This window comes from Myzus persicae, unplaced genomic scaffold, assembly GCF_001856785.1.
Source record: "Myzus persicae strain clone G006 unplaced genomic scaffold, MPER_G0061.0, whole genome shotgun sequence".
Classification (NCBI taxonomy): Eukaryota; Metazoa; Arthropoda; class Insecta; order Hemiptera; family Aphididae; genus Myzus; species Myzus persicae.
Genome location: NW_019103547.1, coordinates 120541 through 136536, shown reverse-complemented (window position 1 = coordinate 136536; position 15996 = coordinate 120541). Strand labels below are relative to the sequence as shown.

Here is a 15996-nt window from a genome sequence, read left to right as displayed (position 1 = left end):
ATAAACCGTTAATATTAAGTTTATTTTCATATAATATTTTATGAATAAATTTAAATTATCTTTATATATAAGAAAAATATGATGTATACACTTGTGAATGGTAAGTGGAATATTGGTTTCTATTAATTTCTTTACAGATAACTTTATGTTATTAATTATATGTGTCATACATATGTCACAAGTACTAAAAATTGTATTTTGTAGTTATATATTATTAATACATAGTGGTTTATGGTTTCTATTGATAACAGACATAAATAAATTATTCATGTCTATGATTGGTTACTACTTAGTATGAGCTTAATTTGAATTGATCCAACCACAATACCTGGTTTCAACTGACATTTTTTGGGATTACTTGGATGAAAACTAACTGTTTAAATGTCCAATAATACGTCATTTGAGCTATTTGCCATATGCCAGTACAAATTCACTAATATAAATATATTATTATTAAAAATGATTTAATCAACCCCTCTCCCCTAGTGGGAAAGATGCAGTGTTGTGGATCTTTGCTTCTGTGATCTATCTAATTAACAACCAAATCAAATAATACAGAACAAAAATTAAAATAGGATGTCAATTATATCTTATTCCTCCTGGTGTGGTGTGCAGGAGACAAGGGTGATCGGAAAAAAATGATTGTGGAAAGAGGATAAATATTAACTTAGCCTGCGATTGCTTTTTTTTGTGTTAAGAGGCCCAAAAATGACTGGTATTCAAAAAAAAAAAAATTTTTAGAAATCAATATTCAAAAGTATAAAAATAAAGAAATATCAGTTGGGTACTTGTCAGGTACTAACTGAAATGTTATACGTAAAAATGTCATATACTTAGCTACAAAAATAATAAATGTCTACCCATTTAAGTTTATAAGATTGTATGCCATTTTAATAGTATGAAAATTAAAATGAAATAATTTATGAAGGATGAAGTGTGCTTTGGATAATACTTCATGGTTTTCAAAAATATATTTTAAAATAAATACTGATTAGGCAAGACAAGATCACGTTATGTTTTTTTGGTTACATTCCAGTTGGGCCCTGAATTTACAATTTCTGTAGTAGATGGTCCCTTATATTTTTGGTGAGTAGGTGCTATACCAACATTTTTCTTCCCACTTTAACAGACTTTAAAATGTTAATGATCCGTTTGGTGGTTTTGAAAAAATCCCCAGTAGCATTATACTGAGTATTGATAAAATACATATATAAGAAATAAAATAAATATTGCATACAATGTTAATAAATTGTCTTGTACCCTAAGAATGCAATATTACTATGTTTAAAACATATATATAAATGTAATCTACTTTATAATAATAATAAGTAATAACTGTATGGAAACTAAAATGTAAGTAATGAATGTTGTGAAGCTATCATAGTCTATACTAGCGGCTTTTATAATAAAAAAAAAGTAATAAATGTGACCGTAGTATAATTTTACATATGTGATTACCTAGTATACTAACCAAGTCAGCCACAATACCTAGTGTTATAATAATAATAATTAAATGTTGTGTATTATGTAAAATAAATGTTCATGTAAAGATAAAGTATAAGACAATTTTTTTTGTAAAATTACAATTTCTAACATAGTATACAATGTTTATTGTATTTTTAATACATAATTTGTAAAATAAATTATTAAGTTAGTCCCCAGTATAATGCTATTGGGGAATTTTTACTGGGATTGTTTTTCCCGACGATTTTTTCACTTAAATTCAACCTATTTACACCAAATGTGTGGTATTTATATATAAATCTTTGGAATTTTAAAAGAATTAAGATAATATAATACAAATTACAAATATTAAGTTATTATACCAAAAACTTGTAAAAATGTATACGACATTATAAATTGTTGTTGTATCAATAGTTGTATTATTTATGCATTGCTTATTTATAATTTGTAAAATTCTAATAGTTCGTAATTTAAAACAAAACTAATAACATTTGTATCCATGACTTTGGTCTGAATAGAACATTGGCAGTTCCAACTCCTAAACTTTTTTTGAGGTTCTTTAGTTGAGATGTAGCATTAAGTTTTACATGAGTACTAATGGAGTTAGGGGAGAAAATAAAAATGACAGAGTTTACATTAGACTTTTTCATTACCTTTTTATCTAACCGGTATTCTGTCAGAATTTACAATCGCCCAAATTGGTCATTGTGATGGATGGTGTTATATTTGAATTCAATGAAATAAAATCATTAAATAATGTATACGAAAACAATTCTGAGCGAAGACGGTCTGTTAGCCCTTAATATTACTGAGTTATTTAGTATATTTGATGGTATTATTGTGATTAAAGTAATTTATTTTACTATTAGTATTAGTTGTACCTACAGAAGGTCATTTTTGCTAAAAAATTTCATTTGAAAGATTGTTGTGTATAAAATATAATAATTATAACAATATCCTCTACTATTTTTATACACACACAATTTCACAAATATTTTTTTTTTTTAAATAACTAAAATCGTTATTCTTTGTGTTAATCTGTAGTTTCATTCAAATTAAAATAACCATAAAATAAACTGTGATTCTGTATATTTTAAGGTTTTTTGGTCCCAGAATTAACTACTCGAGTAACCTTGTTTTAAATCCTTAGTTTTCAAAATTGAACACTATAAATTTTTAAATTTTAAACTTGGTCAAAATTTGAGCTTAAAACGCTTGCCAAACAACATCCTACATACGTATTTTTAATGTTTTTCAACTTCTATTGTAACAATATATCAGAAGCCTTGTATTAAACTTTTACGATTTTTTATCAAACACAAAACATTTTATTGACATTTATGGAAAAAAAATTGAAAAATGTCTTTAAACAGCTCAAAACGAATCAAAATATTTTGAAAATTGTATCAAGTACTTATATATAAATTGATAAAATAATAAATGGTGTAAATTTTAAGTACCTACGTCCTACAGTTATTCGTTTTTGAATTCCGTTGGATAAGAAAATTGATTGAATATCCAATATCGTAAAAATTTCAACCTCAAACGCTTGTAAAAATTTAATTTGAATTTCTCGTAGAAATTTTTTTTTTTTGATAATGGAAGCCCAACTATAAAGAATCTTGTATTCAATTTTAAAATCTTAGATGTAAAAAAAAATTGTTTTTTGAATTTCTAAAGAATTTGCAAATTTTAATAATTTTTATGCATTGTGTCAAAATTCTAAATTCAAACGTCTATAAAAACATATTGTGAATTTACGCTCAACTTTATTTTTTTCCACTAAAACTTAATATGCACTTTCTATTAAGTTTTCAAGTTTTTTAAAAGAGCAACCAAGTTTTTACGACGTTAGTTTAAAAAAACTAATCATAATCGAAAATGTCTTGTGCCTACATATATTATAATTTAACAATAGTCAAAATATTTTGAAAATTGTATGGTGTATAGAAAATGAAAGTATAAACATTCAGTGATAATTGCATGTATGTACGGTATGTTTTTTTAGTGTTACATCAAAGGACAAAGACCAAAATCTATTATGTTATAAAACCAGTTTTCCGTTAAAATTCTCGTTTTTCCTTAATATTTTGTTTGTTTGTCTTGCTGCTTTTGGAAAAGTATTTTGAATTTTTTACTTTCATCTTACCAAAATACTAGATTTACTTTCCTGTCAGAAAATATGCTGTTGAAGAAGATCAAAGAACTTTTACTGCCTTAAAAGGTGACGAAAGCCTCAAAAAATAAAAATAAAACACATCATAGTAAAATCAATACATTTATCGCTTCGCTTGGAATCTAAAATCAGGGATCCAGTTTATAATTGCTGGATGGTGGTTATCGTTGCTCTGTGACTTTATGAGACATTGAGATAATATGTCTCACTGTTATATTTAATTTGTATGTAATCGTTAGTAACTACGTGATCGACTGCTGCAGAATCGTTAGCCTGGTAGGTTTTTAATTTATGGTTTGTGTATAGGTATAGAAACTATCATTATAGTTGATGTCTGGTATGATGTTATCTAAATATGAATATCATTAATAGTATCATGATTATGCCTAAGATTTTTTTCGGAGTCCCCCCCCAATAAAACGAATGGCCAATGGTAATTCAAATTTAAGCTGCTGGTTGTAGTGTGAGGTCTCCAGATTTTTAAAACTAGTAGTATATTCCCATTTAAACATTTTATTTTATTGGTATCATGTCTATGTTTAAAAATCACGTTCAACAGCTACAGAAATGTATTATTTACTATAATTTATATACTTGACTTTTTTAAAACTTGTATGTTGTTCTGATGTTCATATAACTTATTATTATAAACATTAAATTATAATAATGTATAAACGAAGTTATTACAGACTCGAGAAAGTTTACAAACAACGTTATTCAGATCGTTCATATTATAATCATAGACCTAGGTTCATGGGTATGTCGCTTATTTCAAATAATATTATAAAGTTCATGTAGTTTTTAAAAAAACCCGGCGAAAGGGAACCAGCAACCGGGTAGGTGGACGCACTGTGAGTATTTGCCCACTGCCATTGGTCGACGTCAATACAGCAGCTGCTGCCGTAGCACAACTAGGTGGTGGGTGGGCCATCGTCTGTGTCGTTGTCGTCGTCATCACCGCGTCGACGTACCCACTATCCGCCGCGCCATCAAACAGCACGCACACATACGCGCGCAATGGCGTCCGAAGACAACGGTGACTTCGACACGGATCTGTCCGCGGCACCTGCGAAACGCATGCGGTACTCGTTCGCCGATGAGATTGCCCGAAGTTCGCATTTTGAAGCTTTTGGACAGCGATTCACCGGGTTCCCGTCTGGCGAATGTTACGGTAAGTGTGTACGGAAAAACGCGAAGGGCCGACGCTTCGGTGGCCCATCGTCCCAAAAAACATGGCGGATTTTTTTCCCGTTTGCGTGTACTCGACTTGTATTTTCGCCGGGGCGTGCCCCCTTCTCACCCGCCTGCCTGTTACGCTGACGTCATCGTTCCTTCGTTTTCTTTTCCACGTTACTACGTCATGTCGCGGCTTTTCCAAGTTCTCCATGACGTATAATAATATTATTATCTATCAATGGCCCTTGCCGATAATTGACTTGCTCGTGCCGAGTGATAACTGTCGGGTTATCTGCGCCGTAGTCCACAGAACTTGATCAATTATTAAATTATTAAGATTTTCATGTATTGCGTAACTTTCAGCATTGACGTATTTAAGTATCTCGTCAAGTATTAAATATAATATTTTCGTCGTACTATGGAAATCTCGGTCTAAGAGTCGTTTATTGTCGCGCGTAATTTAAATCGGACTCATGTTTCTTTAAGATTCAATAGTAAAAGAAAATGCTAATTGTCATTTAATGGCATTTAATCTAATTCTACTCATTGAATCATCATTTTTAACAATCCATTCATTCATTAACCATGAACCAATGTATTTTTCATTCGACACAAAGGGAAGATAATAATCAATTTTTTATAAATGTATTAATTAATTTTTATGTTTTGTTTTCATTACTCTAATTAATTATTTAACTCTCGTGTTTCTCTAGATAATATTTAAACATCAAGGAATTTACTTCAAATAGTGTGGCTTCCTCCCTTTAAATCTTCTAGTTTAGGTATGATAAATTTATCTTTTTGGACTGCTATCCACTATGGACCTAATTTTAAATTATTTATTCTGTTTTATGATAAGTACTTTTCTTAATTTTATTAAAAAGAATTTGGTCAGTAGTTTTCATAAATATTATGTTATTCAAAACCAATTCTATCAATGAAAAGAAAAATAGTAGCAGTTTATTCAACACATAAACTATATTATAATTAAATATTAATTTATGATTTTAGCCAACAATTTATACCAGCAATCATACAAATCTTTAGATACTCTATCACCAAATTATTTACAACCAAATTCACCAACCCCTCCTTTAACAATGTCTTCAAGTCTACCAGAATCTCCAGAAGACTCAAGGTAATTTTATATACTTTTTTAACATATAAATATTGTTTTTCATAACATTTTTGTATGTTACATAAAGTATATTTGATGAAAGTTCAGACACTAAAGAAGAACCTGAAGACGATGATTCATCTTCCACGTCCAGTTCAGATTCTAGCTCACATTCTGAAATAGTACCGGGTAATAAAGATGTTAAATTTTATTTTAAGTAATTAATAACCAAAATATAAATGTAGGTACAATGAATTGGGTACAACGACAAATTTTGGGTGGTATTAATCCAAGACGTTTGTTACATCAAGTGTTTGGAGCTTCTGTTTCATCTGAGTTAGAAGATATAACACTATGGAAAGTAAGTGACTTTTAATCTTGGGTTAATTTCAAATAAAAAAAAAAATTTAATTTATCTAACAGATAATCATGAGTATGGCAGATGACTCTCCCATACGAAATCGTCTAAGTAGCGTAAGTTCACTTGATGATGTTGTTAGGTTGTTAAAAACAAGCAATCGCATTATGGTTCTTACTGGAGCAGGCGTAAGTAATTTTTAATTAATTATGAATAAGATCAATACTTTGATAATAAATAATTATCATTAGATTATTGTATATTTTTCTAGGTCTCGGTTTCTTGTGGAATACCAGATTTTAGAAGTCACAACGGAGTTTATGCAAGGCTAGCAACAGAATTTCCTGACTTACCTGATCCCCAATCTATGTTTTGCATAGATTATTTCAGTAAAGACCCTAGGCCATTTTTTAAATTTGCCAGGGAAATTTATCCAGGACAGTTTAAGCCATCGCCATCCCACCAGTATGATTTTAATTATTTATATTACAATATACCTTATTATGACTAAAATTTTTGTCATAGGTTTATTAAAGCCTTAGAAAAAAAAGGACGACTCTTGCGCAACTACACTCAGAATATAGATACATTGGAACAAGTTGTTGGTATCAATAATGTTATTGAATGTCATGGTATGATATTTTATTTTTATGAGTGTTCTGTAAAATATTATATTTATTGTTTTTTAATATTAGGATCTTTTGCTACTGCATCGTGTACTCAATGTGGACATAAAGTATCAGCAGAAACTATAAGGCCCGATGTATTTGAACAAAGAATTCCTCGTTGTCCGATATGTGTCAATAGTACAGGTAATATATCCCTATGCCTTCAATGACCAATAATTATAATAATCTGTAATATGTTATTAGGTATTATGAAACCAGATATTGTATTTTTCGGTGAAGGTCTTCCAGATAGTTTCCATAAAGCAATTGAAGATGACAAAAATATGTGTGATTTATTGATAGTTATTGGATCATCATTAAAAGTACGACCAGTGGCTCGTATACCTAGTAAGTTTTATAATCAATTAAATACAATTTAGAAGTAGTAAATTCAATATAAAGCATCATTTTTTAAAGATATGTTGGAGAAACGTGTTCCGCAAATATTAATCAATCGCGAAAGACTTCCGCACATGAATTTTGATGTTGAACTTCTTGGTGACAGTGATGTTATTGTGGATCACCTCTGTCGTATGTAAGTATTAAATAAGCATTAACTATCTGTACGTTTTTTTATTTAATTCTACTAATTCTACTAATATTTATAAAATAGGCTAGGTTCAGATTGGACTGAGCTATGCTGGTGCAAAGAAGAGTTAACCGAAACTAAAACTTTGAATTCTCCAATGTCATCGCCAAGGTATTATTTTTACATTTACATGCATTAAAATAATTTTGTATACTAACAATTATTTAGTATAAATAGGTCTAATGCAGCTACAATTGAAACTGTGGAAGGTGAAATGTCTACTGATTCTACAATAGATAGTGCTAACAGTATGTCTCCACCACTTGGTGATGATAGATTTACTCCAGGTACTTCAAGTGAACAACGAAATTTATCCACAGACTCTACAAGAGATAGCGGTATTGATCCAGATGATCCTCAAAAATCTAGTCTAGCTGCGTATTTACCATGTAATAAACGATGAATGTGTTAATTTCACATATTATGTTCATTAAAAAAAATTATTTTTTTTTTAGCTAATAAATACTACATGTTGAAAAAAAGAAGGTATATGTTTTCTGGTGCCGAAGTGGGTTTAAATGACATGAATGATGACAGTGAAACGGAATCAGACTCAAGTGAAAAATCTGAAACTCCGTTACATTAAAATTAATTACATTACAATTTATATATTTAGCTCAATTGTTACTTAACTATCACAAGCTAATAATATTGTTTTTGCTTACATTCAATGATGTATAATATTGTCTTCTTTTTATCTTGTATTCCTTAATATTTCTTTGTTTGTTATTATTTTATTTATCCTCAAATTTATTATTTTTCCATTTTTTATTTATGTAGCCAAATTACCTTTCAAATATATGTAAATATATAATGTATATACACATTGCAAATATTTAATAATTAGCGAGTGAAAATAACCGTCAATTATTCAATTCAAAAGTTATTTTCTGTAATTATTTAAGTACTAGGAATATAGGAATATTTTTTTATCATTAAATTTTTTTATAATAAAATATTAAAATATAATCTACAAACTAATGTATATTTTATTAAAAAAAAAAAATTTTAAAAAAAGCTTCATGTTAACAAGTTAAATCATTAATCATTCTTGTGGAGTTACAATTAAGGTTAATTGGTAATTTGTGTATTGATGATTTTTAATTTATAATAATCAATATTTAAAAATGAAAGTTCTTACTTAAAAATTAAATTATAAGTAGTTTAATTTTTAAACATCATTATAATAGTTATTTGTTTTATTATCAAAATGATGGGTTTACATTATTCACACTTGATATTCTTGTTTGTAATTAAATATTACAGAAAATAAGCTTATGTTTATTATTTTTAATATATTTAATGATAAATGTAATTAAAATGCTGATATAATATATTAATGCATTTATATTTATTTAGATGTAAAAATATAAAATATATTTTCTTTAAGTGAAAATATATGATTTTTTTGAAGTGGAGGTGTATGGAAAATGTTAATAATTTTTAGTCTGTATTTTTTAATGTCAAGTTTTTAATTATTATGACACTCATTTTGTTGTGCTAAACATAGCAATACAATACACCATTAAAAAAATAATAACATAGGAAAACAAAAAATGTGTTCAAAATGTTATAATTTACCGCGTTCCTTTGAAAACATATTAGCAATACATTATTATTAATTATATTTAGTTACTATGTTGTTAGTTTATTTTCTATTGTAATTAAATATTTTTTATTTTGAGAGTATTAAGTTATAAGTTATATACTGTATAATATTTAAATGTTAAGGTGGATTTTTTAATAGACAATATCAAAACTGTATTAACTTGCAATCATTAAGTACTTACTCAAATTTAGAAATTTAAGTTGGATATTTTAATTTGCTAATATTTATATTATATTAATGTAAGTAATAGCGTTTATACCAAATCTTCTATATTTTTTTTATAATGCTTTTTCTTTAGTTATAATAATCGTGCAAACAAATAAATACCCTTTTAATAATTATTTTTATTACCACTAATGTAGTGTAGAAAAATCGTTTAGCTTATTCACTAACTTTTGTTATCTAATTAGTGAACTGAAAATAAAATCATTTACACATTTGATTATAATTGCTTAAATGTTATGAACATCAAAGGTACTAGGTTTTAATTGTTATAAATAAAATTAGCATTGCTTGGGTCAAAATCAAACTTTCATATAAGTCTACGTCAGTAATTAACTTAAGTTTTTGAATAAGTGTTCCTCTGTTAAATTAATTTATAGACAATATTAAGTTATATATTATGCACAGTGTTACATAAGTTACTCATTTTATTGTGACTTGTTACAATTAACAGTTAAGTAAGTTACTAACTTTCATTTAAAATTAAAAGTTAAATTGATAAATTTATAAAGAATTATTAGCTGGTCACGTGCTAGGTAGTATAATGTTACTGTCGTTATGTTAATAATTGTGTATCAAGTATCAACCATAATTGTAAAACCACTATCAGATATTTATCTACTGGATAGATTTATTGTAAAAATCATAATAGACAAGGTATCGGTTTTTTATTATTTTGCAACCCCATTCATGAATTATAAATGTGTAATAATTGTACCTAACTTGTAACTTTCATATTAAGATACTGAAAATTAATAACCAATTAGGTATAAATTAAAATTTTAAATGAGTAACTTGTTCCAAGTTACATTGGACCTTAGTTGCATGTACGGAAATTGCATTGCAAATCGTAACCTACAAAATTCCAACATATTGCCTATCAGATATAATAAAGCTGATTGCTGAAGTGTCGTTTAGTCCTACATACTACATAGAGAAATACATGCGCAAGGTGGCTCCTCCATAAGTCTGGCCCAGAGACTAAAGTTTTGTTAGAGAAAGGTACGCAGCTTGCTATAGGTCTGCAGAGTGTCGATCGATTGTCAAATGACGATGTTAGTAAATTTAGTTGATTTTGTATTTAAATTCTAAAATTCTAGCTGCTTAACCATTTAGTATTAAATATATAAGTAAATACATTTTAGCCTTTTAGGGTTTTTGTTTCAGCATACAAACAACTTATTGTTATGAGGAACCTAGTATTTTATTTTTTAAACTATTTGACAAAGTAAAAATGTTGGTACCTATCGTTATTTATAGAAAAAAATTAAGGTAAGTTGTTCTGACTCCTGATTGCTGAACTCCTAAGTCACAAGTACTTTCTCTAACTAACTTCATTTTTGTACCCGATATTTATCGATTTGTATTCAAAAAAATTAAATACCTACATCCGAAATCGACCGGTCGACTTGATCGATCCACTCGTCAGGACGACGTTACAGCACCGGGTAAGGAGAAATTATTTCACCTCCACGATGGGCTTACGTGTGCAATTACCACTCCTCATTACAAAAATATAAGCAAATTGTTTTGTACTTAAGTTCCGAGTGAATGTCCAATTTAGTAAAAATTTAAACTTCAGGTACCCATACAAATATTTGTATAATTACTATCAGCTTTTTTTTTAATTTCAGTAATATTCTAATATCAACTTATGAGAACAATAACCAACAAGTAACAATGACAACATACAACCATTACCACTAGGTATGTCGCATGTACCTATTTGAAAAATGTTTGACAGAACGAAAATGTTTTCATGATTTTTATGGAGAAAAAACTGAAAATATAGACAATTTGAAATGTCTCTAAATGCTTCATTCAAAATAATATTTTTAAAATTACACCATGTGGCATGCACGATGCATAGAAAATACTATTATACTTAAACATCTGGTGAACATTTCAAGTAGGCATATCTAGGGTTATACGTTTTCGAATAACAATAAAATAAGAAAATTGATTTTGTAGAAAACTAGTTTAATTTTTTCCCCTGATTATTTCTAAAATTGCTGAAATTTTTAAATTTTATTTCCCAAATGACCAACACTACATTCGCTTTCCTAACAGAAATGATTTTGAAGTTGAAAATTGAAAATATTTTTACTATTTGAAATCGTGTATAACTGGATAACTGCATATTAAGGTACAGTTGATTAAGACAGCTGAATAAACCGGTGGATCGTGAACTCTATATATTTCTTAATTGAGATTTATATATTTATTTCATGGTCCTGAGTTATGCCTGGACTGCCAGAAAACCGCCAATTGAGTGAGAACCTATGCACAACGGTTCGTCTAAAAATATATTATAAAACTAATTTTAGATAGGTATAGTTGCATAATTAGATTATTTGAATCATAATACTTGCTAGTACATCGACTAATCAGTAATATACTATATAGATAGCCGACACTGCAAGGACTAACATTCAATCTCATTTGAATGTGTTATACTTTTTGGAAATATTCAATCAAATACATAACATAAAATATAGTATTATATAATATATAACTATTTACATAACTATTAACTAGTTAGTGTACAGCATATAAATAATTTGAATCTATTTAGAATATATGTTCAGAAAATACTACACCCCATGGCCAATTACAATAGTTAAAACGGTTAAACTTAATGACTTTTGAACTTTTGAGTTTGTTACATACTCGGAATGTACAATAATAAATACTCGGTCGAAAAATTTCAAACGTTAAGAATAGGTACAATGTTAATGCGTCATTATTGCCATGTTAGTGGTTCAAAAATTGTTTAATAAACAATAATAAGTTTGTAGTGAAAACATTGGTGTAATGGTGTTTATATAGTTATTGTTTTTGTTAGCTAGGTAACTTAGTAAACTGGAAAATTTGATTGATATATAAGTTCTCAAGTCCTCAAGATATTTATTAGGTATCATAATATCATTCATATTATGTAACAATAGTTAATCAAAAGCTTCTAAGAACTTATTAAAAATGTTTTGAATCGTAAATTTATATGCTTCCTTAGACAACAAAATAGCTTCATAACTACAAGTATAATGAAATCTTCTTTTTTTTCATTTGAAATAAACAATATCTAAACAAAAAAAATTTAAATGAACAATAAGCTCTTGTACTTTGACTTGGTATAGGCAGTCTAGTGAAGTATTTGAATAGGTACCCACTTGTAATTAATACTTTTTTCGGTAGGCATTTCAAATGCTTTTTAACAAGTGTATTAAAAATACTTTTTCTTTATATTTTATTTAAGAATACCTATTAAATACTAAATTTTTACAGTCTTATTTCAACGAATACTATTTTTGTTTCAAATATTACAATTTTAAAAACAGGTCTTGAAATAATAGTTTATAATGCTTCTAGGAATTTTTAAGATTTTATTGAATACCTACTAAGATGACACAATACCTAAAATTTATATCTATATTAGTTTAACTTGACAATATAATAGGCAGGGCCGGATATAGGGTTGTGGTGGCCCCTGGACCATTATAAGATAAAGGCCTTCACAACTGAAGAATTGTTGTAGACTTACATGCTTTAAAACTTTAACTTTTTTGTGGGTGGCTTTTAATAATTAAAATCTTATGGGAGCCCCGTTGCCACCCCCCTCCCAATATCCTTCCCGATAATAGGTATTAGCATCTGCGTAAAACCACATGACTACATAAGGCTATAAGACTATACTATAAGACTAATGAAAGCGCTTTATTTAGAACGTGATTGATTCTTCATCAATAGTTTTTATATGAAATTCATAATATAAAATATTTCATATTTGCTAAGTTGCAACAAGTAAGAATAAGATTCTAAGAATAATTCACACTTAAAAGTTTGTGCTTGTGACGACAATATTAATCTTTGTTATTTTGAATAGGAAAGAACTGACTGTGATTGTTTCCGACATTAGCCGTTAGACAGCGCCGTCGTATATGATTTTTGTTTTTAACTTAATTTTGCCGGATTACTCGGCTTATATGTTTTGACTGTTTTGAGTTATGTGTAGTGAGTATTTATGATGATATAATAAATTATTTATACTTAATAATATATAAAGTTACGTTAACGAAATTATTTTCATAAGGGCCCCCACACTTATTTGTTCAGTTATCTTTTTGAAGAATAAATAAAAATAATAAAATCTACGCTAGTGGTGTAACCAATGGGGTGTTTTGAGTGATTAACCTCCCTCCATAGACATTTTCCCTCAAATAAATGTATTTTATGTTTTATTTATATTTACCCCCCGGTATAACACGGCATTGATTCTATCAAACAACAATGTTTTTAATACTTATATAATTACTATTTATCATAAATATTACATGTAATGCAAACTACATGTACTTACAATTTAATAAGTTATCAAATATAATTTTCAATGTTCATATTTCATTAAATTTTAATGACAAAAGAATCATTTAAACTAATAGAATTATATTATGTCATATTATAATTTGAACTTTTGTATATTAATAAGTGCAAATTAACTTTTCAGATATTTTGAAATTTATGATTTAGGTAGCCTGTAGGTTAATATAAAATATAAAAATAAAGAGTTTTATATAAATAGTAAAACAAAGGGTGTTGTATAAGGTACCTGTTATTAAATATTATTTAGGAGTGGGGGGAAGGGTCATACAACATAATCATTTGAGGTAGGTAATGAGTTACATATTTAATTAAGCTAAAAAACTTTTTTCACCTTTTTTTATTTCCCAACAAATTATACTCATAAGGACGTCTACGTTTGAGGTGTCTCTCATTTATATATGTATTTTTCATAGTATTTTGCTCTGCTACCTTCGCTCCGCTTGTTTTTATCAATCGCTGTGTAATCATATATATTATCATCTCGTTATTTGAATATGGTAAGAATATTTAAAGGTATCAAATTACTCAGAGAAGTTAAAATATTTATTCAAATTATCAATACTTTAAAAAAAATTGATAAAATAAATAATTTTTCTCTTATAAAAATAACATGTGATGTTCCGAAACATTTTTCAGTGGGTGGTCTGTCACCTGGTGAGGGGGCTTGACACCCCCCCCCCCCCCCCAACAGCGCTGTAATTGCTTGACGAACTTTTAAAAAAGTGTTTTAGATGATTTTTTGTGTGAATTGTTGAATTGTTGACTTTTTGCAATTTTGAGAATCTTTAAAAATGATTAAAAATGTTAAAATATTGTTGATTGACATGTGGTGTAGTAAAGCATAAAATATATACGTGTATTGTATACTATGTGTCTATGTATAGGTACTTATTTATATTTAAACATTTAAACAAAGCTTCGTAATACATATAACCATTTAAATTTTTAATAAAAAATAGGCTTGAACCTCCTCCCTCGTGTTTGTGTGATGTTCTTAAATATGGAGTTTTTTTTTTAGAGAAAAACGCAAATTGGACATACCTACATTTGTACAATAAGTTATAGTGGTAAGTGGTAACAATATTTTTCAATTTACAATATATTTAAATATAATAACTTGATATTAGAAGCATACCTTGAAGCACCCATGTTGCCCTATCAGCAGCAGTGAGGTGAACCCAGAATGAAAAAGGGGGTATTCCCTCCTCGTAAAAAACTATATGGCGTAGTATGTTTTTTTCTTGTACCGACTACCTATATTGTACAGCGCCTATAGGTACTGGCTATTCTGGACGTCTGGATGTAACAGACAGGTACTCACGTTTCCACGGAACTCGCGTTTATCGTTAACCTTAACATAATTTATTGTACAACAAACATTTTCAGAATAAAATTTCCTAGTTTTTTTTTATAGACAATTAGTATAGGTATAGTTGTATTAAGTAGGTAATTGTGTTTCTTTATCACAGTTCTGTCGACTAAAAATGTCCTGGTAGGGTTATTGAATTTTTTTCATTTTAAATATGTAATTTATTACATATTTTGGTCATAGACTACTTTTCAAATAAGTAGAAGTGTATTAAGTGCTACTTAAGTAGGTACTACATACTGGGAACATATAGGATGTAAAACAATGTTGTTTTAAATTGTTCTCCTTTGCCAAAAAAAGCAAACATTGACCCCTAGATCCGCCATTACAGGCAACTGCAGTCCATGTAGTCGGAGCCCAGCGAACGGTATTATAGGTAAGTAGGTACCTATGGTTTTTTCTTAGACGTCAGAATAATACAACTTAAAAGTTGTTTAAAATGATCAGTTATTGGGTATGGCCCAGTGCCATATTTTATAAACAATGGTATCTATCATAAAGTAAAATAAGTTCCACAAAAACTAGAGAAAAAAATTAAGTGCTCCACAAAACATTTTTCTGGCTATATATTCTGTATATACTACATGGCACTGGTATGATCTTCACATATTGAAATTTTTATGGAAATTAATTTATTGATTTAAACATAGGTACTTAAAGCGATATCCTCAAATATGGTCAAGTTTAATTCCAAACTCCTGTTCATCGACCCTTCCTTCGAAGACGCAAAGACGCTGTACGGTATCTTGCGATTGACTATTTAAATATCACGGTCATTATATTAATATTACCAGCTAAATATCGTACTCGAAACCCCTCGAGCGTTGTTCGGTGCGCCGTCGCGGATGCGGTTCGAAATGTAGTTCCC

General features: G+C 28.5%; 1 protein-coding gene across 2 annotated transcripts; it reads left to right on the top strand.

Annotated features, from left to right (window-relative positions):
- Window positions 1–4592: 4592 nt before the first annotated feature.
- Window positions 4593–8608, top strand: LOC111034733 (NAD-dependent histone deacetylase Sir2-like). Of its 2 annotated transcripts, none has more exons than XM_022316070.1 (13): window positions 4593–4811; window positions 5828–5954; window positions 6022–6122; window positions 6179–6294; window positions 6357–6479; window positions 6563–6756; window positions 6817–6923; window positions 6987–7103; window positions 7164–7307; window positions 7377–7494; window positions 7573–7659; window positions 7717–7937; window positions 8004–8608. In XM_022316070.1, exons 1-13 carry the CDS (start codon window positions 4658–4660, stop codon window positions 8132–8134), a joined length of 1740 nt encoding a protein of 579 aa, XP_022171762.1. In that variant the 5' UTR covers window positions 4593–4657; the 3' UTR covers window positions 8135–8608. The 2 variants fall into 2 exon arrangements, with proteins under 2 accessions (XP_022171762.1, XP_022171763.1); XM_022316071.1 differs by having other exon boundaries at window positions 7726–7937; window positions 8004–8234.
- The last annotated feature ends 7388 nt before the right edge of the window (window positions 8609–15996 follow it).

What these genes read in the sequence shown, in the direction of transcription:
- LOC111034733 (XM_022316070.1), top strand. Translation starts at nt 4,658, where the DNA reads ATGGCGTCCGAAGACAACGGTGACTTCGACACGGATCTGTCCGCGGCA. An exon ending in GAATCTCCAGAAGACTCAAG is followed by an intron (nt 5,955 to 6,021) that starts GTAATTTTATAT and finishes TGTTACATAAAG; the next exon opens with TATATTTGATGAAAGTTCAG. An exon ending in AAGCCATCGCCATCCCACCA is followed by an intron (nt 6,757 to 6,816) that starts GTATGATTTTAA and finishes TTTTTGTCATAG; the next exon opens with GTTTATTAAAGCCTTAGAAA.